Source organism: Macrotis lagotis, chromosome 1 (assembly GCF_037893015.1).
Source record: "Macrotis lagotis isolate mMagLag1 chromosome 1, bilby.v1.9.chrom.fasta, whole genome shotgun sequence".
Classification (NCBI taxonomy): Eukaryota; Metazoa; Chordata; class Mammalia; order Peramelemorphia; family Peramelidae; genus Macrotis; species Macrotis lagotis.
This window is the reverse complement of record NC_133658.1, coordinates 799,645,788-799,671,721: the sequence shown is the minus strand read 5'-3', so window position 1 is coordinate 799,671,721 and position 25,934 is coordinate 799,645,788. Positions and strand designations below refer to the sequence as shown.

Sequence of the window (25,934 nt, the reverse complement as noted above, 5' to 3'; positions counted from 1 at the left end):
CCTTACCTGTAGTGCCTACCTCACAGGGCTGGGTTTCTTGTTTTGTTTTTTGGTAGGCAATTGTGGTTAAGTGACTTGCCCAAGGTCATACAACTAGTAAACGTGTCTGAATCTGGATTTGAACTCAAGTACTCCTGGCTTCAGTACTAGTACCCTATGCATTGCACCACCCAGCTCTCCGCCACTTCTCACAGGATTCTTGTGAGGTCCAAATGAGATGAGAATATCATGTGATCAAAGGAAGTAATACATCTTTTGAAAACCTTGCCATGCTATGAAAATGTCATAAACTCCTAGAATCATAGACTCAGAATCACAGGACCACAGAGCCTCTGAATCTTGGAATTCAAATCAACAACATTCATTAAACACCTGTCCCAAGCACTGTGTTAAGCCCAGGGAATACAAAGAAAGACAAAGACAGCCCCCTGTCTTCAACAACTTCCATGCAAATATACATAAATAAACAGGTGTATATATATTAAAGGAATAAAATTATGAACTCCTAGGAGAATAAAATTCTAGAATCTTAGAATAATTAGAATCTTAAAGCTGGAAGGAGCATTCAAGATTATCTAAAAGAGGGAAATGAGACTCATTGAGGGGGAAGTGATTTATCCAAAGTCATATGGCTAATTAGGGACATCACAAGGAGCAAAATCCAGGTTTCTTGACCCTTAGCATGGTTCTTGGAATCTTACTCTGATCCCCACACTAGACAAAAGGGTAGCTGACTATATTCCATTTCCACCAAGGATAGAACAAAGGAATATGGATTGGAAACATCAGCAGATATAAGAAAGCACTTCCTAAAAGGCTGTAGTCCCAGGGAGCATGAGGAGAAAGGCTCTCAAAATGGGCTAGATGGGGGGCAGCTAGGTGGTGCAGTGGATAGATCACAGGCCCTGGAGTCAAGAGGGCCTGAGTTCAAATATAGCTCAAACACTTAAATTAATTGCCTAGCTGTGTGACCTTGGGCAAGTCACTTAACCCCAGTGCCTTAAATAAAAAACAAAATGTTTTTAAAATGGGCTAGATGGCACTCATTTTAGATCCAAACATATAATGTGAGGGCAAGAAAGAACTTTAAAGATCACTCCTGGGAAGCTAGGTGGTGCAGTAGATAAAGGACAGACCCTGTAATCAGCAGAACCTGATTCAATCTCAGACACTTACAAGCTGGAAAAGTCACTTAACCCTAATTGCTTCCAATAACAAAACAAAAATAAATAGAAAATAAAGATCACCCCTATTATACAGAAAGAGAAACTGAAAATTGGAGAAGGAAATTGACCCAAGTGTACCTGGAGAGACCACCAGAGACAGAGCTAGAACAAGAACCAACTTCTCTTTCCTTTCTGGACAGTATTTTTTCCATGCCACCCTACAGCCCTGAACTTAGAGGAAACAGATTTTGATTTAAATTTAAGGAAAAATTTCCTAGCAGTCAGAGCTAACCAAAACAAGTGAGCTCCCTCTCCCTGGAATTATTGAAATGAAGATTAGATGATCACTTGTTGGGAATTCCTCATTTCTCACTTGGAACAAAATCTGTATCTGAATGTCCAGTTCTCACAGAATCACAAAATTTCTCAGATGCAAAGGGCCTCCATGACCATCTCATCTAATCTCCATATGCAACAAAAGTGGTCATTTCATTCAGTTATTGCCCAAAGAGCTCCAGTCAAAAGGAATCCACTGCATCTCATTTCACTTTTGGATACTTCTATTTGGAAGTTTTTCCTGATATCAAAGCCAATTCTGTCTCTCTGCAACTTCCATGAATTGCTCCTGGTTCTACCCTCTGAGGCCAAAGAAGAAAAACAACAACCAAGTCTCATCCGTGTAACATCCTTGAAGCCAGCTGTCATGCCCCTTCCAAGTCTCCTCCACTTCTTCCAGCTGATAGTTACTTCCCTTTGCAATCATGGTTACACTTCTTGGGATACCATTCAACTAATCAATATTCTTGGTAAACTCTGACACATAGAACTAAACATTTGCTAATATCCCAACTTTGGGACTTCTGCACATTCTATGAGCATGTGATCTATGTCTTTATCTAAGTCCAGCTCAGTTCCTGCATATTCTATGAGCATGCTATCCATTTCTTTATCTAAATCCATTTCTTTATCTAAGTGCAGCTCAGGACACTCCACTGTGACTTCCTATTAATTTATCATTAATAGTTCCTTTCTGAAGTTGATCCTTGACCCCATTACAGATACACCTAATCTATATTGTAATTTAACCACATCTTTCCTTTTTTCATCCGATAAATCAATCAACAAAAGTCAATTAAGTGCCTAGGATGTTTTAGGCATTTTTCCACAAAACAGATCAAAATAATGAAGTTGGACTCATTGACCTTGAAGTCCCTTCCAACTCTAAATTTTGATTCTGTGTTACCCACCCATGGCTTCTATATTTTCCATATATACTTTTAAAAGTTAAGTTGGATGGTGCATTCTCTGTACATCCACAGTGGTTTCTTCTGACAACTTCCAGTTTTCAGTTCCTTTTATATCATCTGAATTTCTGCCCTCCTCAGCTGACTCTCTCTTTGGGGGAAAATCCATGGCATCTCATTTTATTTATTCATCTGAATCCTTTGATATCTGCTCTCCCCAAATCTAAGAACACATCTAACTTTATTTTCTTCCTCTATTGCAAACTCTAAGAGGAAGGGGTTACTTCTCCCTCTCAAAGTTCCTATCATCTTCACTTTAACATCAGATTCAGAATAAAATTCCATTTTTGTTAACTCTCCCATCTTAAGGAAGATAAAACTGGGCAGCTAGGTGGCACAGTGAATAGAGCACCGACCTTGGAGTCAGGAGTACCTGGGTTCAAATCCGACCTCAGACAATAATTACCTAGTCTTGTGGCCTTGGGCAAGCCACTTAACCCCATTGCCTAGCAAAAGTCTTAAAAAAAAGAAAGAAAGATAAAATTATCATTAAGGTATCACAAAGTTATTAATTGCTCTGCTCTTAGAACTTCAGCAAATATCTGGATAACTGAAGTTCCCCAACACTATAATACCATATATTGGTGCCAGGTGAGACCATCCAGTAGGAAAAATCATTCACTATGAATAAATTGTCTGATATGCTATAATCTGTTTTCTATTTGCTCTCTTCTTGGACAAATGAATTTGCTCATTATTCACTATTTTTGATGGTCTTTTGGGTAACTAGCATTTTGTAGGACTTGTTTCCCAAATATCTCATCTATTTCCTTTTTTTGCTCCAGAAAGTCTGTAGTATACTCCACTGATAGAATCATTTTTTATTTCTTCCTACTTTGAACATTATCTAAATCTTCTCCACCATTTTACCCTCCTATGGTTCATTGCCCCACTTTGATTCCATCTTCGTAATATCTTACTTCACACACCTACTCTGTTTATTTTGGATAAGAAACATTAACCCAAAGATTTATTTCAGATACATGTTTCATTCCATCAAGTACACATGATACCTGTTTGTCTTTTTGTATTAGGACATCTATTTCCTCTTTCTTTTTACCTAAATCTTGTATATTTGTGTATAATCAATAGATTGTGTGGACTTTACCATTGGGTCTTTTCTCAGATTTTTGTCCATCTATAAAATTCTGGGTGTCTCTGCTTCTAGTCTCCTTTCTTCTCTGAAGGAAGTGTTATAGAGAGAATTATTGTATAGAAGTTCTTAACTTGGGGTCCATGGACTCTTTTTAAAAAATATTTTAATAACTGTATCTTAATATAATTTGTTTCCTTGGTAATCCTTTGGAGAGGAGAGACAGTCTTCTAAGTTTGTGCTGCAAGAAAGGATATGCAGTTCTAGATTTTCCCTGAGAAAAATAAAATAGATTTTGAAAGGAAGACATGTAGGTTTTGGAAAACTAGAGCCTTAACATCTTTCCAGCTTACCTCCCCTAGAGACTTCCCTTGGAGTACAAATGAAAAAGAATCTTCTTTCCAAAAGCTCTAGCTCTTCGTGGAAGCTTGTAATGTCAAGTCATAATTCTCTCCACTGATGAGGAGAGTGTTATGGAAATACTCCATGTTTGGACCTGACTTACAAAAAAATAGTGGAAGACCACTATTATACTGCATCTTCTCTTTTCTAAGTTAATATCTTCAGTTCTTTCAACCACTCCTCAAATAGTATGAACTCAATGTTTCCCTAGTTTCCCTCCCTCAGATGTTTTCCAGCTTATCAATGTCCTTTCTAAAATTTAATGGGTAGGAAAACACAGTACTCCAGGTATAGTCTTACCATGACTGAGTATAGTGAATCATCCCCCCCATGCTATGCTTCTCAATGTAGCCCTCAATCACATTAGCTTGTCTGACCACCATATTTTTCACTGTTGTCTCCTAATGAGCACATGATCCACTAACACTTCCAGATCTTTTTCAAACACACTCTACAGCCCTGCCTGTCCAGCTTATATTTGTGAAGTCAATTTTTTGAACCCAAGTCTGGGTTTACATTATTCCTATTTAACTTCATTATTATATTCATTACAATGCTCTGTCTCAGAGATATCAAAGATACAGCCCATGGACCCAATGAAGCTGTGTGGCCCAAACCATATTAAAAAGCAACTGAAAAATATTTAATACTATAAATAAAATACAATAAAACAAAGATAATGTTGATGATGGCTTTCTAAGTCAATATACATCTGCAGGAATTCATTTCTATTTTAATTTGTTACCACAATCCTAATTTGTCAGCATCTTTTTGGATCTTTTTAACTAGGTAGAATCTGCTAAAACTTATAGACTTTCCTTGCCTTGTAGATCCCAGGGTCACCTCCATGTCTTAGTGGGGCACTGAGGAGGGTCTTAGTACAAGTATCATTATTTTTCATTATGTATTTTATATTCTTTCTCAGTAAATATCATTATTTCTCATAAATAATCATAATTTACATCATTATAATTACAAGTATCATAATTTATAACTCAGGTTTTCTTGTCCAAAGTTTAAGGAAAAAAATTACAATTTGGAAAATGAAGAGACAATTTTAAACAATTAAGAGGGGGCGGCTAGGTGGCGCAGTGGATAAAGCACTGGCCCTGGAGTCAGGAGTACCTGGGTTCAAATCCGGTCTCAGACACTTAATAATTACCTAACTGTGTGGCCTTGGGCAAGCCACTTAACCCCATTGCCTAGCAAAAACTTTAAAAAAATTAACCAAAAAGAAAAAAACAATTAAGAGTGCCTGTCCAGTCCCAGGAAGTATTTCTGGGCTTTTGAGTAGTAGCCTTGTCATCACACCTCCAAGGAAATTACTTTCTCCTATCATGTCTAGGACCAACCCTCTAGGTAAAGCTTGATAAGAGAGCAGGAGAACTAACAAATTCTTTACTCTTCCAGAGGACAGGACCAACCCCAGTGATGAGGTCAGTACCACCAGATGCCCAATAGGGCCCAGTCAAGTACTTGTCCATACCCTTGTTTCTCCAAGCCCTGAAAGTTTACGGAGAATTGCCCTGGAGCAGGAAGCCTCAGACTATGTGGAGATTTATATATGGAAGCTGGTAAAAGGTGAGTAACTATTGTCAGTAGTCCTAGTTCTACTTTCATAAAATAATAGAACTTTAAAATCATAGATTCATAGGAACATGGGATCATATAATTTTAGAATCATAGACTTAAAGAATTTGAAGAGGCCCACTGAAAGTTTCTTTTTCCCCATGGACCAGTAACATCATGCTTTCTGGGCACTTAGAATATTTATCTGTGGTGATTATTATTATCCAAATGTCAAAAGTGATGCTATCTTATGAAGTTTACTTTATAATCAAACATCCAATATAAATTGTATCTCTGTTGTCCAGGATGTTGTATAGAGGATTGCTATTCAATTATTGTTTAGAATAGATCACCGAAGTTCCTTCCAACTCTTTGAGCCTTTGGTTTTGTAACCTTTACATTTATTCCTGTTATATTTTATCACAAATTCAGCCTAGATAGTTCTATGCCATCAAATCCTTTGGATCTTCAATATGGTGTTGTGCCATCTGAAAATAGAAGAATAACAGTTATGCTATTTATATGTCATTTATAAAAATGACAAGTATTGGATCCCTGAATTATTTTTTTTCCTTAGACCTCTTTCCAAGCTGACTTTGAGCTATTAATGACTACTTTGGGGTCCTTCTATTCTACTCATTCTAAATCCACATAACTGGACCAATAAGTCCACATTTCTCCACTTTATCCATAAGGAAAGAGGGGCTTTGATTCTTTTGTGAAATCCTATACCATTCCCTTGGCCTATTGATACATTGCCAAAAATAGAAGTGAAGTTAGTCTGCCATGACCTACCATGACAATGTCATGTTGGCTCTTTGTTATTACTGCTTGCCTTTCTAAGTGCTTGCAAAAGATCTCTTTAAAAATACATTCTAGAATTTCTCAAGATATTGAGCAAAGTCAAACCCATAAACCTGTAGTTTGCAGGTTCCAATGTTCCTGTTTTGAAATTCAAGACTTGATTGTTTTCAGTCTTAAAGCATTTCTCCCATTCTCTCTTTTTTTGGATAACATTTTATTTTATTTTTTGTACTTTATATCTTTCTCTTACTACCTTCCCTCTCCCCCCATCTCCTGTCAATTAAATAGTAAAAAAAAAAATTCCTAATGATAAATGTGCTTAGTCCAGCACAACAAATTCCAACATTGGCCAAATCCAGAAATGCATCCCTCATTTTGTATTTTAAAGCCATTATCTCTCTGGCAGACAATTCTCCCATTCTCTGATATCTAGTAGTCACTCAGTAATTGCACCTGCCAATTTCTTTAAGATGCTGGGATATAATTCTGGGGCAAGTGAATTGAATTCATTGTGGGCAACCCTCCTTTCTTATCTTTCAGGGAACAGGAATATAAAGTAAGACATAGATTCTGCACTCAAAGATTTTAACAATGGGGGCGGCTAGGTGGCGCAGTGGATAAAGCACCGGCTCTGGAGTCAGGAGTACCTGGGCTCAAATCCAGTCTCAAGACACTTAATAATTACCTAGCTGTGTGGCCTTGGACAAGCCACTTAACCCCATTTGCCTTGCAAAAAACACAAAAGAACAAAGATTTTAACAAATCATTCACCTAGTTAGTGAGTTATTAGAAAAGTAAGAACACAGAAAACGTATGTTCCGTCATTATTTGATTAAAGCCACTAGAAGGAAAATCTGGGAAAATCAATGCCCAGAGATAAATGATGGGTACAGAAAGTGGAATACCATAGGGGCTTAGCAGAGAGAGAAACTGGTGTCAGTTGAAGTAGTCAAGGAAGGATTCATGGAGGAGAGGAGATTCTTTGCTGTTATTCGTCCTTCACTCGAAGATAACCACGTCAGGGAGGTGATACCCTGACAAGCACATGAATTGGATTTGAGTGAGGGGGTACTGTGCTGAGTAATATGGGTCCAGTGGCCAGATAGGAATCAGGATGCCTATAGATGGCCCTGGATGTGAGGCAATCAGGGTTAAATGACTTGCCCAAGGAATTGAACTTTTTTGGAGGCTTGATGTAGATTTACTTTCACAGCTTGATCTCAGAAGGCAAATGGGCAGAGAAACTGCAGAGAAGTAGATTTCAACTTAACCTAACACAAAGATTCCCAATGATTAGGGATGTACAAAGAATAAGCTCCCTAGGGAGTGCTGAGTTCCCCTAGGGAGATGGAGCTTAGAGCACAGACTGGAAAACCAATCAATCAACAACCATTTGTTAAAGTGCTTCCATGAGGCAGACATCATGCTAAGTACTAGGGAGGCAAAGAAGGCAAAAACAACTCCTGCCCTCAAGGATCTTACATTTCATTCTAATAGAGGAGAAAAGATATAAGATGCATACAGAACAGATCAAAGGTAACCCTAGAAGGGAGGTCTCTGACAGATGACTTCTTGCAAAACATGGCATTTGAGTTGAATGTTAATGATAGGGGAAGCTGAGAGTTGAAGACAGGAGTGAAAACATTCCAGTCATTCCAAACAGTTGTACAAAGACATAGAGATCAGAGACATAGTGTCATGGGTGAGGAACCATATATAGACCAGCATGGCTGGATTCTAGAATAAATGGACCAGAAAGCTAAGTCAGGCCAGGCTATGAATGCCAAAGGATTGTCTGTTGAATCTTGAAGTTGATAGGAAGTCACTGGAGTTCATTGAGTAAGGGAAGGTGACATGGTCAGACCTGCTTTAGGGAAAACCACCTTGGCAGCTGTGTGGAGAACAGACTGGAGTGGGAAGAGACCTGAAGGAGGGAGACAAATTAGATAGAAGTGATGAATTTGGTTGGTGACTGTATGAATGGAGAGAAGGGGACTGAAAGAGGAATTATTGTGAAGTAGAATCTATATGTGATGACAGATCAGATTTATGGGATGAGTGAGAGTGAGGAGGAGGCAACAATGACAATGAGGTTGCAAACCTGAGTGAGGGAAGGATGATACCCTCAACAAAAACAGGGAAGTTTAGAAGTCAAGTGCATTTTAGATAAATGATTATGTGTTGGGGCAGCTAGGTGACACAGTGGATAGAGCACCAGCCCTGGAGTCAGAAGTACCTGAGTTCAAATCCGGCCTTAGACACTTAATAATTACCTAGCTGTGTGGTCTTGGGCAAGCCACTTAACCCTATTGCCTTGCAAAAATAAATAAATGATTATGTGTTTTGTTTTGAATATTGAATTCAACATGGTTGGATAAAAAAAATCTGGGTATCTTTCACAGAGAGATAGTGAGATAGAGAAATAGCTGCATAATGAGGGGCTAGGGCATTACTAGAGGAAGCTGAGGAGAGGTCAGACAGGTAGGATAAGCAGTGTCATGGAATCCTGGGGAGGAGAGAGCATCCAAGAGAAGAGGGTGATCACTTGAAGTCCATGAAGAAGAGGGAATTCCTATTCAGGGACACACTGGTCTAAACATTTGCTGAAGTGCCTCCCAATTATGAGATTATATGGTTATTTTGAAGAGGCAGAGAAGAAAGGGGAGGATGTTCTAAGTGGGAGAGAAGATGTGAGGAAATGTAGGAGTGAGTCTGGTTTGTTCAGGACACAATATGGCTGATGTTGCTCCTGCCACTTTTTATCTGTGAGACATTGGGCTAGTTAGGAAATAAAGCTGGGGAGACAGAGATAGAGTCTGAGGAGCTCATCTTGCATCCTATAGAAAATGTGAACCAGGAGAACATTTGAAACTTTATTTCAAAGAATGGAAAAAAGAGAAATCTTGGTGGGGGGTGGGAGACAAAATATCTGTCTTCAAATATCTAAAGGGTTAACATGAGTTAGAAGGATTCAAGAGTCCCTGGAAACAGAAGAATCCTGTGTTCCTGTAGAGCAAGAGACAATTTGGGAAGATAGAATCAGGCTGCTGTGTACATAGGATGGATGGAGGAAGGGTGTAGGAAGGAGGGAATCCTAGAGATTTACATTAGTATGACTGAAATGGTTGCATCCCCTTTCCTCCTGTGTGACATTTGGAGGCAGAACCAAAATCAGTTGTGGAGGCAGGGGAACAGAGGAAGTCTCAGAAAGATAGCTTCTTGCTGTATAAAAGGAAAGACTTTTAACCATTAGCTCTGTCCTACAATTGAATGGGATACTACAAGAAGGAGTGAGTTCACAGTCAAAATAGAATCCTGCTCTGGGTGAGATATATACCTTTTGAAAGTCTCTGGGGCTGTGAATCTATGATGAACTGGAAATATAGTCTAAGTCACAGGTACCCTTTAACTAAAAAGGGGGAAACACACACACACACACACACACACACACACACACACACACACACTAAGAAGACAGAGATAAGCTAATGCAGCTTTTCTATAAAATCTTGAAGATTTACAAAGTGGTTTATGTCCATTACCTGTTTTGATCCCATTTTAGAGATGAGAAAACTAAACTGGTATAATTAGCCCCATGTCTCACAGATAAGAATCCAGGACTCCCCCACTGAAATCCGGGGCTCACTCCTCCACTCATCTTCCTTTCTAAGCCTTCTCTTCCTTTACTTCCATCCCCTATAATTTCCATGAATCTAGACTCAAGGTTTTTGAATATCTCTTAATCTGACTAAAGTCCCACCTACCTCCTGGTCAGTCCCTGGTCCTAGCCCCAGATTCTAAGATAAGAACCACATGCCTGTAGGCTGCATATTTGGCTTACAGGATGCAGAGTTTCAAAACTAGTGTTACAAGAACTGAGCCCTGGGGAGGACAATGATGATGCTAAAGGAAGAGATGATGAGTACAAAGGGAGGGGAAGTTGAGTAAGAAGGGAAAATGAAGAGATGGTGTACAAAGTACTTTGTACAAGAATGAAGAGGTAATGAGGCTCAAGGAAGAGGTGATGAGTACAAAGAAAGGAAAAATGATAGGGTAAGAGAAGGGTGAAATGGAGATGAAGGCAGTCCATATTGAGCAGTTACTGGGGTTTCATCCCTATGATAAGCATCTGGCAGTCACTTCCCCTAATTTTCTCAACTATAAAATGAGGAAAATAATCCTTACCTTCATTTCTTCATCAAGCCATTATGAGGAAAGTACTTTGTAAATCTCATAGAGCTGCAGGAAAAGGAATTGTTGCTGTTGTTTTTTCTAGGTGCCGTATGATGCCTCACAGGAGCTATATAAAAGTTGTGGATCTGGGGTAGAAGTTAGGTCCTACTTGACATTGGTACCTTCAGTTTGACCTCTGGAGTACTGAGAGTGGGGGAGGAGGGAGGCAGATAACCCACAGTTCATCCATTTATTCATCATTTAGTAGTTTTAAACAAACTACTAAAGGTCTGCCTTGTATTCAGTAAAGAAAATGAGGCTGACAAATAATAGGGTCTCTGTCTCAAACAAGGCAGGTCCCCAGACCACCTGTAAACTCTTAGCAGGAGTATTGTGTCTATTTCTGAATCCTTTGTTTCGCTGAGACAGGAGCAAGTGAAACCTATTTAAGGTCAATAGACTCCTGCAGTAGCCAGACCATCTTCAATTGTCCTGTTTCCTATAAATCTGGACACAGGGTGGAATGATTCTGCTAAAGACAAGTGAGCAGGACGCCTTGTCAGGCATATACCTACACTTTTTAAACAAAATTGTGCAATTCATACCACCAGTCACTTGGTTGGTTGGTAGTCTTCCTCAATACTAAAGGACTAGAATCCTATAGGGACAGACATTGACAGATAGATATATAGCCAGAAGGGAATAATCAGGATGGTAAAGAATTTGCCACCATGATATATAAGGATCCATTGAATAGAAGAGTTAAACTGGGTCCAGATATTACTTTTGCCATTTATAACCTATGAGACCTAGTCATTGTCCTTCTCTTAGTCTCAGTTTCCTGATCTTTAACTTGACTGGGCTGCCCTAATTGATCTCCTGACTCAAGTCTCTCTCATCTTCCATGCAATTTCCAAAGTGGTATTCCTTAAGCATATATCATTTCTTATTTCAGTCAATTCTAATGATTCTCTATGATTTCTGGAATCAAATCTGACATCTATAAGCACCTTTAGCTGACATGAGCTTTTTGTTACTATTCAGTCTTATTTCAGTTGTGTCCAACTCTTCATGACCCCATTTGGAGTTTTCTTGACAAAGGTACTAGAATGTTCATTTTGCAAATGAGAAAATTGAGTCAAACAGAGTGAAGTGTCTTGCTCAGAGTCACACAGCTAGTAAGTATCTGATGCCATATTTGAACTCAGGTCTTCTTGACTCCAGGTCTGGTCACCTAGCTACTCAATATGAGCTTATTCCAGTATAAATTGGAGCATTTTTAGCACCATTGACACTAAATGGATACCAATGGGCTACCAATGGATACCAATACTAAATGGATACCAATGGATATCAAACAGATCACTCACTGGATCTCACTCTCTCAATCCATAACTGGTCCACCTTCTTTTCCAGTCCTACGTTCTCCCTGATGGCATCCTTTAAGCTCAGTGTTATACTGGAGTTAGTTCATACCAGCTTGCAAAACTCATTATTAAATTTTCAAGAATTTTGTGAGTCAATTCTTAAACACAGTCAAAGCACAATTCAGTCAGCTCTTGCACTAGTAATGTTATTTCTTGCTTTAAAAGGATTGATGTCAGCCAAAGCAAAGTGTATTTTAATACATTTTTGTCTACTTTAAATGATTGTGTCTTTAATAACAAATATTTGAAAGTGAACCTAATTGCATTTTGTTCTGATGACACTAACACAATGCTGGGAAGAAAGTCTGGAACAGTTACAAAGTTGCTAGAAAATCATCCTAAAGTCATAGTTCTGTTTATATCATCACTTGATGAAACAATATTTGAGATAAAACAAATTAATCATATTAAAATATTTCTAACTAATATTTATTCTATTTATCACCAATATAAAAGCTAGAAAATTAGCTAAAGAAATGGAAAATGAAATTATTAAAGTTGGTCAAGAACTGGGGTCAAGATAGACTTCCCATAGTTTACAAGTTACTACTTTTGTAAAAGTTACATAATCTGTATCATATGTGCATCATCATCATCCTCATCATCATTTCTTCTTCAGAGAGATTAGCTAATATTAATTTATTGCAAGAGGTTTCTGCTAACATTCAAAAGGCACAAAAATTAAACACAGTATGGAGCTTTGGAAAAATTTAAAAATTGATATGAATCTCAAATTGAAGACTTGTCAGATAAGATTAAAGACATTCTAATGAATAAAAACAGTAACTTTAATGCTCTTCATATGAATATTGAACTACAAAATATAATTCAACCCATGAACTTATATCTTTTATTGGACAGAAATAATCATGAAAGAATTTTTAATTATTTTGATTTATTAGCATCATCTATTTGGCCTCATGAAGAATTAACTTTACCATGAATGGCTGATGAAAAAAAAGATGTCATTTAAGTGAAATCTTAAAACATGAAACTGATTTGAACAATTTGGGGCATTTTTTAGATAGTGCCCAGTTAAACAATGTTTAAAAGCTAAAAATACAGTACTATTATAATCAGTAATATGGATGCTTAGAGGTTCTAGTTTAAGGAATATGATTTATACAAAGATAAAAATAGTTTAACAGTAGATCACAGATCAGATTTAATGACAGTAAACTTTTGTGAAAAGCATAGTGGGTTACGACCATAAGTGGACTATGGCTATAAGAGTTCAGTAGAAATCAGTGAAAGCATTTGTGAGGATCAATGGGAACTTACCAACAAAAATTATACATTTTATTATTATTTGTGACTTATTTGTGGTAAATCCATTATATCAGTAAAATTGGTAATAAACTTATACCTATGTACAGATATATAAAATATACATATATATGCATCCATTTTTTTCTGGAGAGATGGCTGCTGACTCTTGTGCAATATTTTGGCAATATTTGCATACACTTACTTCTCTTCATTGCCTTTTGGATGAGTAGACATTTTAATTCTCCAGGTTGCAATATTCCATGACTTTTAGCCATATGGTTTCATGAAAATACTCTTGATTTTTTAAAAATGGGCCTTATTTTAGGGAGAAGCCTAATCCATAAATGACAAATTAATAGATGAAAAATGCTTATAGTTCTGTGCATATCAATGGACAATTCAAAGAGATGGTCCATGAGTACAAATATTTTTAAAGTTATTTTATTTTTTCAATTACATGCAAAGATCATTTTCAACATTCATCTTTTTGTAAGCTTTTGAATTCCACATTTTTCTACCTCCCTCCCTTCTCTTCCCTCTCCCTATGACAGTGAGTAATCTGATATAGGTTATACATGAGTACAAATATTTTGGACAAACTGCAGAAGGACAATGAACTGGGTCCAGAATTGAAGAGGAGGAAGAGAGCAGGCTAGATTGCCTTTGGGAAATTGTGCAATGCTTTTAAAATTCCCAAGCTTCTTGAAACTCTAATGCACTTATCATCTAATGTATATTAATCATTTCATATGTCATTCCTTCATGAGGTAGGAACCACAACTTATCTAAACTGTGTATCTCTCTCAGGGACTTGTTCAGTGCTCTGTTCACTTAATAATCTTTGTTGAATGGATGGATAGATGACTGGAAACAGGAGACTGGCACACAATAGTCTTTAATTCTTGTTGGTGGGTTGAATGTAGCATCTCTGTCCCCAGGAATTTTTCATCTGATTCAGATCAAGAAAGTTCGGAAGCAAGAATTCAAAGAAGAGGCACAAAACTTCCGGCTCATCACTCGGACAAATGAAGGTGAGCAAGTGCCTGGTCTTAGGACCTTCCCAGTCCGAGGCAAAAACACAACTCCTACACTCAAGAAGCTCCTAGAGACAGGACCCCTGCTCTCTAGAAATCACCTACCATTGGGGAACTCTTGGTCTGAGAAGGAAGATAAGGTCACTAGCTCAGAGGACTTCCACTCTAAGAAGGCATATCTAGCCCCTGCCCTGAGGGAACTAGAGCTTTGTAATCTTCATTCCATTTTTATTTGTTTTTGAGTTGTTTCAGTCATGTATAACTCTTCATGACCTAATTTGAGGTTTTCTTGGCAAAAATACTAGAGTGATTTGCCAATTCCTTCTCCAGTCCATTTTATAGATGAGAAAACTGAGACGAAAAGGGTAATGACTTGTCTAAGGTCCCAAAGATAGTAAGTGTCTGAGGCTAGATTTGAACTTAAGAAGATGAGTGGTCCTGACTCCAGGTTCTGTGCTCCATCCACTATGCTATCTAACTGCTCCAGTACCCATATATGATCACAAAATGCAAACAGTTTAGAGAACCAAAGGAAAGGATCTCAGGCAAATGGGATAAATCAAAGAAGCCTTCCTGGAGGAAGCTGAGCTCTGTAATTCTCTTGGTCAAGGATGGGAGTAGGGCTGTCCAGGTGGCAGGATGTTAGGATGAGAGAATAAGCAGGACTAAAGGGGGAGAGCACACCTTCTTCTTGGAGAAGTCCCAGGTGGCTGGTGAAGAGGTTGGAGGGATGAATGGGTCACTGGACTTGACATTAGTTCTCAACACAGAGATCCAGAAGAAGGCCCCAGCCAGGGATTTCTCAATGAAAGGAGTCCACATTTTTAAGTGACAGAAAGGTTTTAACCCTGAGGCATAGCCAGAGGAGGGGTTCTGGCTGGTAGAGGAGAAAGCAAAAGATTTTAAATATAAATAAGTTCTTGTATGACCTTGGGCAACTCACTAAATTGAGTATCAGATCCCTCTTCTATAAAATGAGGTTTTAGACTAGATAACCTCTAAGGTCTTTCCCAACTGCAAATCCTATAAGAAGACAGTCAGTCAGTCAGTCAGTCAGTCAGTCAGTCAGTAAATACTAGTTGACCATTAATAATAGTTTAATAAACATTTATTAAGCACCTACTCTTTGCTAGATACCATGCTAACTATGAGAATACAAATATAAAAAAAGACAGTTCCCTGCTCTCAAGGAAGTTACAATATAATAGGGGAAACACACAAAGGAAAACTGAAAAACAAGAACGGGGCACATATGCAGCCCAGGAGGATGGTGAGGTTGAAAAAATCTAGAACGAATACAGCCTGGTGGGAAATGAGGAGATGTCTAATCAAAGCCAGCACTTTAATGTTTGTAAAGTGATTCATAAATTTTATCTTGTTTCATCCTCACAACAAAACTGGAGGAAACTGAGGCAAACAGAAGTTAAGTGACTAGCCTAGGGTCACACACGTTTAGTAAATGTCTGAAGTAAGATTCTATCCACTATACCACCTAGCTACCTAGAAAAGGAATGTGGAATTGATGAAGCTAAGCGGTAATGCCAAGAAGAGGGGGAAGGAGATAGTCAGTGGAGGAACCTATGAAAAGGAATGATAATAACTCCCATTCAAATGGCCATGTAAGCATTACAAATATTTAACCCACAGCAGCCCTGGGAGGGAACTATTATTCTCATTTAATAGATGGGGAAACTGATTCAGAGTAGTGAAGCTTAGTGCTTAAGATTATGACCCTGGCAAATTACTCTCAATGACCCAAGGATCTCTAAGACCAAAAGTTATAAATGAATTACCAATCTACATAAGTGGAGGAAGTTTCTATACCAGGGGATTCCTATATCAATAAAACTAAACAAATATGTATGTATAGATATGCATATACACATAAATATATTTCTATATACATATATATATAATTTACATACATACCTATAGATATACAGGCTAACAGAAGCAATTAGAACATAAATCCATGTCTCCTGACCCCAAGGGCTGCTCTTATCTACTAGCTAACCCTCTTTCTGGAACATCTTCAGAAACCTTTGGAGAGATAGGAGGGAAGTCCTCAAATCATACCAATGGAATGTATTCATGTTGTTTTTCATTGGTTAAAGAGAAGCAAACATACCTGAGGTAGTGCAAACCTAAAGGGACAAGCTGGGGATGTCACAAGAAGAGAGGAATTTTCAGGAAAACCAACATACATTTCTTCATCTGATTGTCACAACCATCCTATGAGCATGCCATGTCTGGTGAAAAATGATGAGCTCCATTTTACACTGGAGGAAGCCCAGAGAAATCCAGGAAATTTCCCAGCTCACAATATAGTATATAAAAGAGCCAGGTTTTGAAATTGGGCACTCTGTCAATCCAGTTTTCCTTTTACAACTCCATTCTGCTTTAGAGAAAAAATGATTTTTCCAAAACAGTTAGTGGACATTCTGACCAGATCTAAAAACCAATCCATTCCTTTTCCCACTATCTTGGAATCCAGATAATGCCTCAAATTCATGTATGACTTTGAAGAAGAGTTTGAATCCATAGCCACACAGGCACTATCTGGATCCAGGAATGTAAAAGGACTCCAAACTCCCAAATTCTATCCTACCCTCCAACCAGCCTTCCACCAAGCCTCCTCTCTTCTCCATTCTTTCCTACTGGACTGAGCTTCTTGGAGACAGAGCCTCTTGGAGTAAGAGTTCATATAAGTCATGACTTATATGAACAGAATCCTCCCCCCACCCCAGGGTCAAGCAAAGGGCTCTATCCATAGTAAGTTAATTAAATGTATTCAATTTCTTCCTTCTAGGTCACTGGAATGTCTTCCGAGCCCAGGCCGCAGAGCTGAAGGTGACAGCCAGCCCAGACAAAGAGACCAAGACCTTATAATAGAGCCTTAGATATTTGCATATATGAAATCTATATAATTATATATATATATATTAATAAAGAAGTTGCATTATCATAGAGACTGGCACTAAGGAGAGTTAGTATTTGTTCAAAAGCCTCATCCTAGACCCTGTTTGAATGCATTGTGAGAAAACTGTAGGTCATCAAAGCTGGAAGGGATCCTGAAACACTGAACATGGCATGTCAGAGCTAAGAAGTTTCTTAGAACATAAAACATCCACAGTTAAGAGAGACTTTAGAATATGGAATATAAAGATGTTAGAGGTGGGGAAATCTTGGTATATGCATTTACAATATTAGAACTGGAAAGATTAGAAAATGAAAAACAGCTTTTCTCACAACATAACTAATATGGAAATATGTTAAACATGATTACACATGCATAACCTTTATAAGATTACTTGCTATCGTGGGAAGGGAAGGAGGAAGAAAAATATGGAACTCAAAATCTTAAAAAAAATGAAAGTTGAAAACTATCTTTACATGTAATTGTAATTGGAAAAAATAAAAGAAAAATTTTTAAAAAGAAAATGGAATATAGGATGTTAGGACTGGAGGGATCTTAGAACATGGAGTATAGGATGTTAGAACTAGGAAAAAACGTAGAATATAAGTTTGTGGCATGTCAGAGCTGTCATGGAACATAAGATGATGAGATCTGAAAGAGATCATATGGAATGTTAGAACTGGGGAGATAATTAGAATATATCAGAGACGAGAGGAATTTTAGAGCATGGAACATAGGATATTGAAGCTAGAAGAAACTTCAGAACATAGAATGTAGAATGTCACAGGTGGGAAGATTCTTAGAATGTGGAATGTCAGAGCTGAGGAACCTTAAAACATAGGATGGGAAAGATCTTAAAGACCATTCAATTACAGAGTCACAATCTCAATGTTGGAATGAAGCTCAAGATACCAAATAATCCTTAAAAAAGAATTATCCCCAACCAACATCCCCAATTGGTTATCATCTAGACTCTTTGGGAAGACATCCTAGACCTACTCCTTCTCAAGGTGACCCATAAAAATTTTCCTTCTATCAGAGCTGAAATTTGCCTTCTGCCAACTCTAGCTTTAGGTTCAAGAAGAACAGGTCAAATCATTTTTTCAGAGTGAAAGCTTGAAGACAGCTAGCTTCTTTCTTCCCAGAAGTCACAGCCCAACAAAAGAATTGTCAGAGCTGGAATGTGCTCAATTGACACTCTCTTCATCAGTTATTCTCCAATACAGTTCCTTTCATTGTCTTCTTCCGAGAATCAGTGACTCAAGTTAGAGATTTTTAGGTTCTGGGTGATAGTGAGTGGTAGTGATGAATTATGAAATCTAAGAACTGGAAAGGAAGTTCAAAGATCATCTAGTCTAATTTCTTGGTCAGTTATAGAAGGAGGGGGAGACAGCAAACTCTAGGCCAGGGGGATTCCTGGCAAAAGTCTAGAATATATTTCTTAAATAATAGATAAGGAAGTAGTGATCACAAAGAGTCATATTGCTTTCATCAAGAGTAAGTCATGAGGAGCAACTAGGTGGTGTAGTGAATAGAGCACCAGCCCTGGAGTCAGGAGTACCTGAGTTCAAATCCGGCCTCAGATCCTTAATAATTACCTAGCTGTGTGGCCTTGAGCAAGCCACTTAACCCCATTGCCTTGCAAAAACCTAAAAAAAAAAAGAGTAGGTCATGGCAGAGTAAGGGAAGATCAATTTCGGGAGTTCTTAATGAACTCCTTTCCCTTCCAGACTAATTTCATTTCCTTTTTTGATAGGATTACTAAACTGGTAGATTAAGGGAATACTCTCTCTCTACACACACACACACACACACACACACACACACACACATATATGTTCTGCATAGATTTTAACAAAGTAGTTGAAAATTTTCTTTTTTTACTCTTGTGGACAAGATGTAAGGATATGGGCTGGAAAGTCATGTACTTTGGTAGATAGATTTAAAATTCATTGAACAGGCAGCTAAGTGGTGCATTGGATAGAGCAGTAGCCCTGGAGTCAGGAGGACCTAAGTTCAAATCCAGTCTCAGACACTTAAAAATTGCCTAGTTGTGTGGCTCTGGGCAAGTCCCTTAACCCCATTGCTTAATTAAAAATTTTTAAAAATAAATAAAAATCATTGAACATCTGGACCCAAGGACTAGTCAATTAATGATGAGAAGTCAGCTTGGAAAGAGTTCTTTGGGAAGTGGAATTTTACCTGGCCTGTGCACATTACTATTCTTACACCTTGGAGGAGGAGGAGGATGAGGATGATGATGATGATGTTTTTCTATTCTTCTTGAAGAAGACCATGACATCTGGCACAGTGGATAGAGCACCAGCCCTGGAGTCAAGAGTACCTGAGTTCAAATCTGGCCTCAGACACTTAATAATTACCTAGCTGTGTGGCTTTGGGCAAGCCACTTAACCCCATTTGCTTTGCAAAAAAAACCCTAAAAACCCTAAAAAAAAGAAAATATATAACATTTGACTTGCAAAAAAAAAAAAGAAGACCATGACATCAAATGCCATGACATACATATGAATTGAATTTGAGTGAGGAATGCTGTACTAAGTCACCAACCTCACTTTCTCCTTTGGAGCTATCTGGGTCCAGTAGCCAAATATGGATCAGGATAAGCTAGAGATGGCCCTGTATGTGAGGCAGTCAGAGTTAAATGATTTGCCCAAGATAAAGGTACAGATAGTGTGTTCATCAATGACACAAACCTATGAGAGATAGCTAATATGTTGTATGGCAGAGTGCAAATCCAAAAAGATGTTAGCAGGCTAAAACCTGGTAGCATAGTGTATAGAGTGCCAGACCTACAGTCAGGTAGACTTGTCTTCCTGAATTCAAATCTGGAATCAGACACTAGTTTTGTGTCCCTGGAGAAGTCACTTAATCTCGTTTGTTTCAAGTTTCTTATCTGTAAACTGTGCTGAAGAAGGAAATGGCAAACCACTTCAGTATGTTTCCTAAGAAAACCCTAAATGGGGTCCTGAAGACCCTATTTCAGATACAACTGAAAAACAAATGAACAGTGACTAAAACAAGAGTCTAAGAAGGTAAAATTTAACACGGGAAAAAAAACCAAGCCAAAAACCCTATCCTCTACCCCCATCTTCATCCCCAGCACTGCTTTTCCTGATCACAGTTTGCAGTGATTTTACCTTGGATGCAAAAATTCCTAATTATAGCTTGAATAGACATGACCTGTTCTTGATGAAGCCATGCTGATTTTTAGTGATTACTGATTTTAGTGATTAGATGCTCTGAAACAATGCCGTTAATAAAGTCATAGAATCTCAGAATTGAAAGGAACTTCAAAGGTCATCCAAAGTATGACTCCCATCTCCAAAATCTCCCAGAAATAGTCATCCAATCCATTTGAAGACCTTTGGTGTCTAGGGATTCATTCTAGCCAGACTTTGAGGAATTACTTCACTTAAGCATTCTAGTTTTAAATAACTTCAAGTAGAAAGAATCAGACAGCATACATATTTCTTTTTTATATGTATTTATGTATGTATATATATATATTTTTAAAATTTATTTACTTATTTATTTATACATTATTAAAATAGTCTTGTTGTAAAAGCAAACATAATCACCTCTCCACCCATAAAGACAAAGAAACCTCATGAAAAATAAAGTGAGAAAAAAGGAAAAGAAATTGTACTTCAGTCTGTGTTCAGATAACATCAGTTCTGTCCCTGGGATGGATAACATTCTTTATCATAAGTCTGTCAGAGAAGCTGCTTCAATTTTTTTTTCCCCACAGTTGCTATTGCTAACTGTCTTTCCCTCCATCTATTCCTCCTTACTCCCATTTATTCTATTCTCTCTATCTCCTTCCAATTTGTCCCTCCTCAAAAGTATGTTGTGGGGAAGCCTAGTGGTACAGTGGACTGAGCACCTGCCCTGGAGTCAGGCGAACCTGAGCCCAAATCTGGCCCCTGACACCCAGTCATGTGACCCTGGGCAAGCCACCCATCTTGCAAAAACGAAAACAAAAAAGTGTATTATATCTGACTACTCTTTCCCATGAGCTTCCCCTTTCTCCCATCCACTTCCTCTCCTTTTTCCTCTAGGGTAAGATAGATTTCTATGCTCTATTGAGTGTGTATGTTGTTTCCTCTCTGTCATTTTCAATGAGAATGAAGGCTCACTCATTCCCCTTGCCTTCCACCCTATTGCAAAAAACTTTTTCTTGACTCTTTTATGTGAAATATCTTAGCCCATTCTACCTCTTTTACCTTTCTCCGTACATTCCTTTGACTTCATCTTTATAATATATACCTTTATATTCAACTCCCTCCTGTGCCTTATCTATATATGCTTTTTCTAACTGCTTTAATAAATGAGAAGGTTCAGATGAGTTATCAGTTTCATCTTCCCATGCAGGAACACAAGCAGTTCAGCATCATAAAATCCCTCAGAATTTGCCCTTCCCAACCACCCTCTCTATGCTTTTCCTGAATCCTGTACTTGGAGATCAAACTTTCTTCTCAGCTCTAGTTGTTTCAACAAGAAAGTTTGAAATTCCCCTATTTTATTGAATGTCCATCTTTTCCCCCAAAAAGAAGATGTTCAGTTTTGCTGGGTAGTTGATTCTTGATTGTAATCCAAGCTCTTTTGACTTTCAGAAAATTATATTCCAAGCCCTGTGAGCCCTTAATGTAGACACTGCTAAGTCCTATGTAATACTGACTGAAGTACCATGATATTTGGATTGTTTCTTTCTGGTTGCTTGTAATATTTTCTCTTTGACTTGGGAGTTCTGGAATTTGGCTATAATATTCTGGGGATTGTTTTGGGGGGGGGTAGAGATCCTTTTCAGGAGGTGAGCTTTCTATTTTTCCCTCTGCTTCTAGGATATCAGGACAATTTTCCTGGGAAAATTCTTTAAAAATGAAGTCAAGGCTATTTTCCTGGTCATGATGTTCAGGTAGATCAATAATTTTTAAATTGTCTCTTCTGGATCTATTTTCCAGGTCAGTTTTTTTTCCAAAGAGATATTTCACATTTTCTTTAAATTTTCATTGTTTTATTGTTTCTTGGTTTCTCATAAACTCATCATCTTTCCTTATCTCCATTCTATATTTGAAGGAGTTGTTTTCTTCAGAGAGTTTTCTTATCTCCTTTTCCATCTGGCCAGTTCTGCCTTTTTAAGGCATTCTTCTCCTCATTGGCCTTTTGGACTGCTTTTCCATTTGACCTAAACTGGTTTTTAACATGTTGTTTTCTTTGGCGTTTTTTATATCTCCTTCACCAAGCTGCCAACTTGATTTTCATGATTTTCCTGCATTGCTCTCATTTCTCTTCCCAATTTTTCCTCTATATCCTTACTTGATTTTCAAATATTTTTTGAGTTCTTCCATAGCCTGGAGAAAATCCTTATTTTTCTTAGAGGCTTTGGATACAAAAGCTTTGACTTTGTTATCTTCTGAGTGTGTGTTTTGATCTTCCATGGAACCAAAGTAATTATCTATGGTGAGATTCTTTTTTTTTCCTGTTTACTCATTTCCCCAGCCTATGACCAAGTTTTAATGACTTTCAAAGTTTTTGAGTGTTTTTGGGATCCCTCCATCTCAATTCCTTCAGGGTCTTATGAGAGATTCCGACTACTCTCCTACCTGTGCTCTGATCTGTGGAAGACCACAAACACTTCCCTCTTCCCTGGAGCTGTGAGGAATGTTCCTGCTCTGTGGCAATAGGGGACCTCAGACTGCAACCAGGGGTCTGAATATGGACAAAGCATATGAGTTTTATTCAGGGATAGGGGAGAGAACTTGACAGTCTCCACCCACCCCTTACCATCTGTGGACTGAGTACTCTGGAAGCAGCTGCTGGGTGTTTCTGCAGACCTGCTTCTGTTTTCCAGGGCTGGGTCTGCACTGAGGCCTGAGATGCACTGGGTTCCCACTCATTCTGTCAGAGTTTTTCCACTGACCTTCCAAGATGTTCTTGGTGATCCCTGGGTTAGAAGGTCTGGAAACTGCTCCTGCTGCCATGAATCCAATGCATCCAGGGACCCAATTTGCCTTTGGGCTGATCCTGGAAGACTGGAGTTCCAGCGTGGAATAGCCCTAGTTGTGCTGTGGCTTCTTCCAATCCAGGTGGAACAGTCTTCCTGCAGATCTTCCAAATGGTCTTGAAAAATTGTTTCACTTGACCTTTCTGTGGGTTCTGTCACTCTAGAATTTGGTTAGTCATAATTTTAAGATATTTAGAGCATTTTGGAGGAGAGTTTCTGGGAATTCCTCCATACTGCCATCTTGGTTCTGCCCCCTCTCACCATATATATTTCTAATCATTCTATATTTATTGAACATCTCTCTACATTCATTTTTTCAGAGGATATAAAATGGAATGAACAATCATTTTTTTTACTCTGAAGAGGGTTAAAATACAATTGATCAGTCAATAAACATTTATTAAGTGCCTACTTGGTGTCAGACTCAGAGTTAAGTGCTGAAGATACAAAGAAAAGCTAACAGTCGCAGTCTCAAGAAGCTCACAGTCTTATAGGTGACAAGTAAACAACTTTATACAAACAAGTTTTATAAAGGATAAACTGGAATAATCAACAGAGAGAAGGTATTAGAATGAAGAGGGATTGGCAAAGGTTTCCTGTAGAAGGTAAGGTTTGAGCTAGGACTTGAAGGAAGCCAGGGAAGCCAAGATTTAGAGAACAGGAGGGAGAGCATTCCAGGTATGAGATTGCTGAGTTGTGATCTGTAAATGCTGAACCTGCAGTCAGTAGAGATGGTTTTGAATTCTGACTCAGCATACCACAAGTGATATGACACTGAGAAAATTGCCTTACTTCTCCAAATTTCAAAATCTCCAAAATGAAGACAATGCCATTTATAATACCCTTCTCCCAGGGATGATGCAAGTACCCTGCATACTTTAAGATTATTTTCTTGAAATATATATACACAGCCCCTCCCTTTCTACAGAGGAGGAAACCAGAACTCAGAAAAGACAAAGGAAGAGGCAATAACCATCTTGAGTTTTTTAATATGAATGTGGTCACCAGTGGTTTATGGAAAAAACAGAATGGAGGGGGCAGATTTAGGGTACAGAGCAAAAGGTAGGTTTTGATCACCTTGTCAGCCATGCAAGTGAAGATGGATGTACTGTAGAAAGTTAGAGATGTGAGTCTCAAACTCAGAAGGAAGATCAGTATATGTACACAGAGGTAGATAGTTAAAGAAGAGAAGTAGGAATGAATAAGATTGCCAAGAGACAGGTGAAGAAAGAAGAGAGGATAGTCATGAAGGATATGCTTCAAGAGGTTAGGGGAGGGGCAGCTAGGTGGTACAGTGGATAAAGCACTGGCCCTGGAGTCAGGAGAACCTGAGTTCACAATCCAGTCTCAGACACTCAGACACTAGTTGAGTGACCTTGCACATGTCACTTAACCCCATTGCCTTTCAAAAAACAAACAAACACAAAAAGAGGTTAGGGGAGAAGGATGAGTTGTTAGCAATGGAAATGAATGTAATATTCTCTCTGGGTCAAATCTTTCTTCTCTCAATGGAGAATGCTCCCTTGTCTATGCTCTAGGGGACTTGGAGTTTTCACTCATCTTTTCCTAGCTAAGAAGTTGAAGCTTTAGAGAGATTGCTCAATCCTATGGGAAGTTTGGGAGAGATGGAGATGTCTGGGATGAGGCAGGGACCAGGGTAGTGTTGGAGGGCTGAGAGCCTGCTGACATTTAAGCCTGTGAGCCATGGCCTGAGTAATTGGGCTGAGTAATTGCTCTACAATCTTGTTGCCTTGGCTAGGAAGCTGAGCAACAACTCCAGGTCTCAGAGAGCTTAGCTAAGAGTCAGCCCATTCCTTCTAGCCTGGGGGGAAAAGATCTCTCTAAAGGGCATTTCATAGCAAAAAAAAAAATCAGGTAGAGAGGTGGGAGGAGAAACAGGATTGTATAGTACCTCCAAATCCAAGGGAGTAGAATGATCAGGAATAGATAGAAATGATCAAATGTAAGAAATGTTACAGAGTCCCAGGAGGATCAAGACTGGGATAAAAAAGCTTCTGTTTGGATTGAGTGAATCAGATCCGGTATCCAAGTAACTTTAGAAAGTAGTTTGGGGAGACTGGCATGGACTAAGGTTCCCTGGAACCTAATTTGATTATCCAAATTTTCTTTGGATCCAGAGTGTCTGCTTCCCTCTAGTTCCTAGAGAATGTCACTCTTCCTTCATACAAGACTAGACCCATTTTAAGATGTGCTTACCTTGGTTCCCTGAACAAGCAACATTGGTCCTCAATTCCATTTCCAGATCCATTCTCAGTCAATAAGGAAAAGTGGCAGTCTAAGAGGCTTATGATCCAACATTCATAGTATTATGAGGATTTTAAACTAACCCTAATTGCACTTTCTCAGACTCAGAGAAAGGCAGTAAGCTGATCAAGAGAATAGTTGCTACCCCTCAAGACCAGAAGAATCTGAAAAAGAAATTGGATGGATTGAGCCCAGCCCCTATTTTTTTTATTTTTTTTATTGTATTTAATCAAAGAAGACAATATTTGGGCCGGTAAGGATAGGTTAAAATAATATTGAATAATCAGTTGAAGTCCAAAGTTTGTGAGGAGATGGTAAAAGCACTATATCTAAAACTCAATGAGTTCAAGCTATCTGTCTCAGATGAGTTGCATCTCAGGATCCTAGAAGAACTGGTAGTTGTGGTTGCCAAGTACGCTATTATCAATGACTTTTTAAAGATCAAAGAGAATAGGACAGTTATCACAGGACTAAAAAATGACAAAT

At 38.3% G+C, this 25,934-nt stretch overlaps 1 protein-coding gene across 1 annotated transcript in view; it reads left to right on the top strand.

Moving 5' to 3' along the window:
• Positions 1-20,615, top strand: part of CHRDL2 (chordin like 2) — a 96,134-nt gene extending 75,519 nt beyond the window's left edge. Inside the window, exons 10-12 of the mRNA XM_074216868.1 lie at positions 5,376-5,546; positions 14,146-14,238; positions 17,051-20,615. Of these exons, the coding sequence (XP_074072969.1) occupies positions 5,376-5,546; positions 14,146-14,238; positions 17,051-17,130 (344 nt within the window). The 3' untranslated portion in view covers positions 17,131-20,615. The remainder of the gene's footprint in view (positions 1-5,375; positions 5,547-14,145; positions 14,239-17,050) is intronic.
• The last annotated feature ends 5,319 nt before the right edge of the window (positions 20,616-25,934 follow it).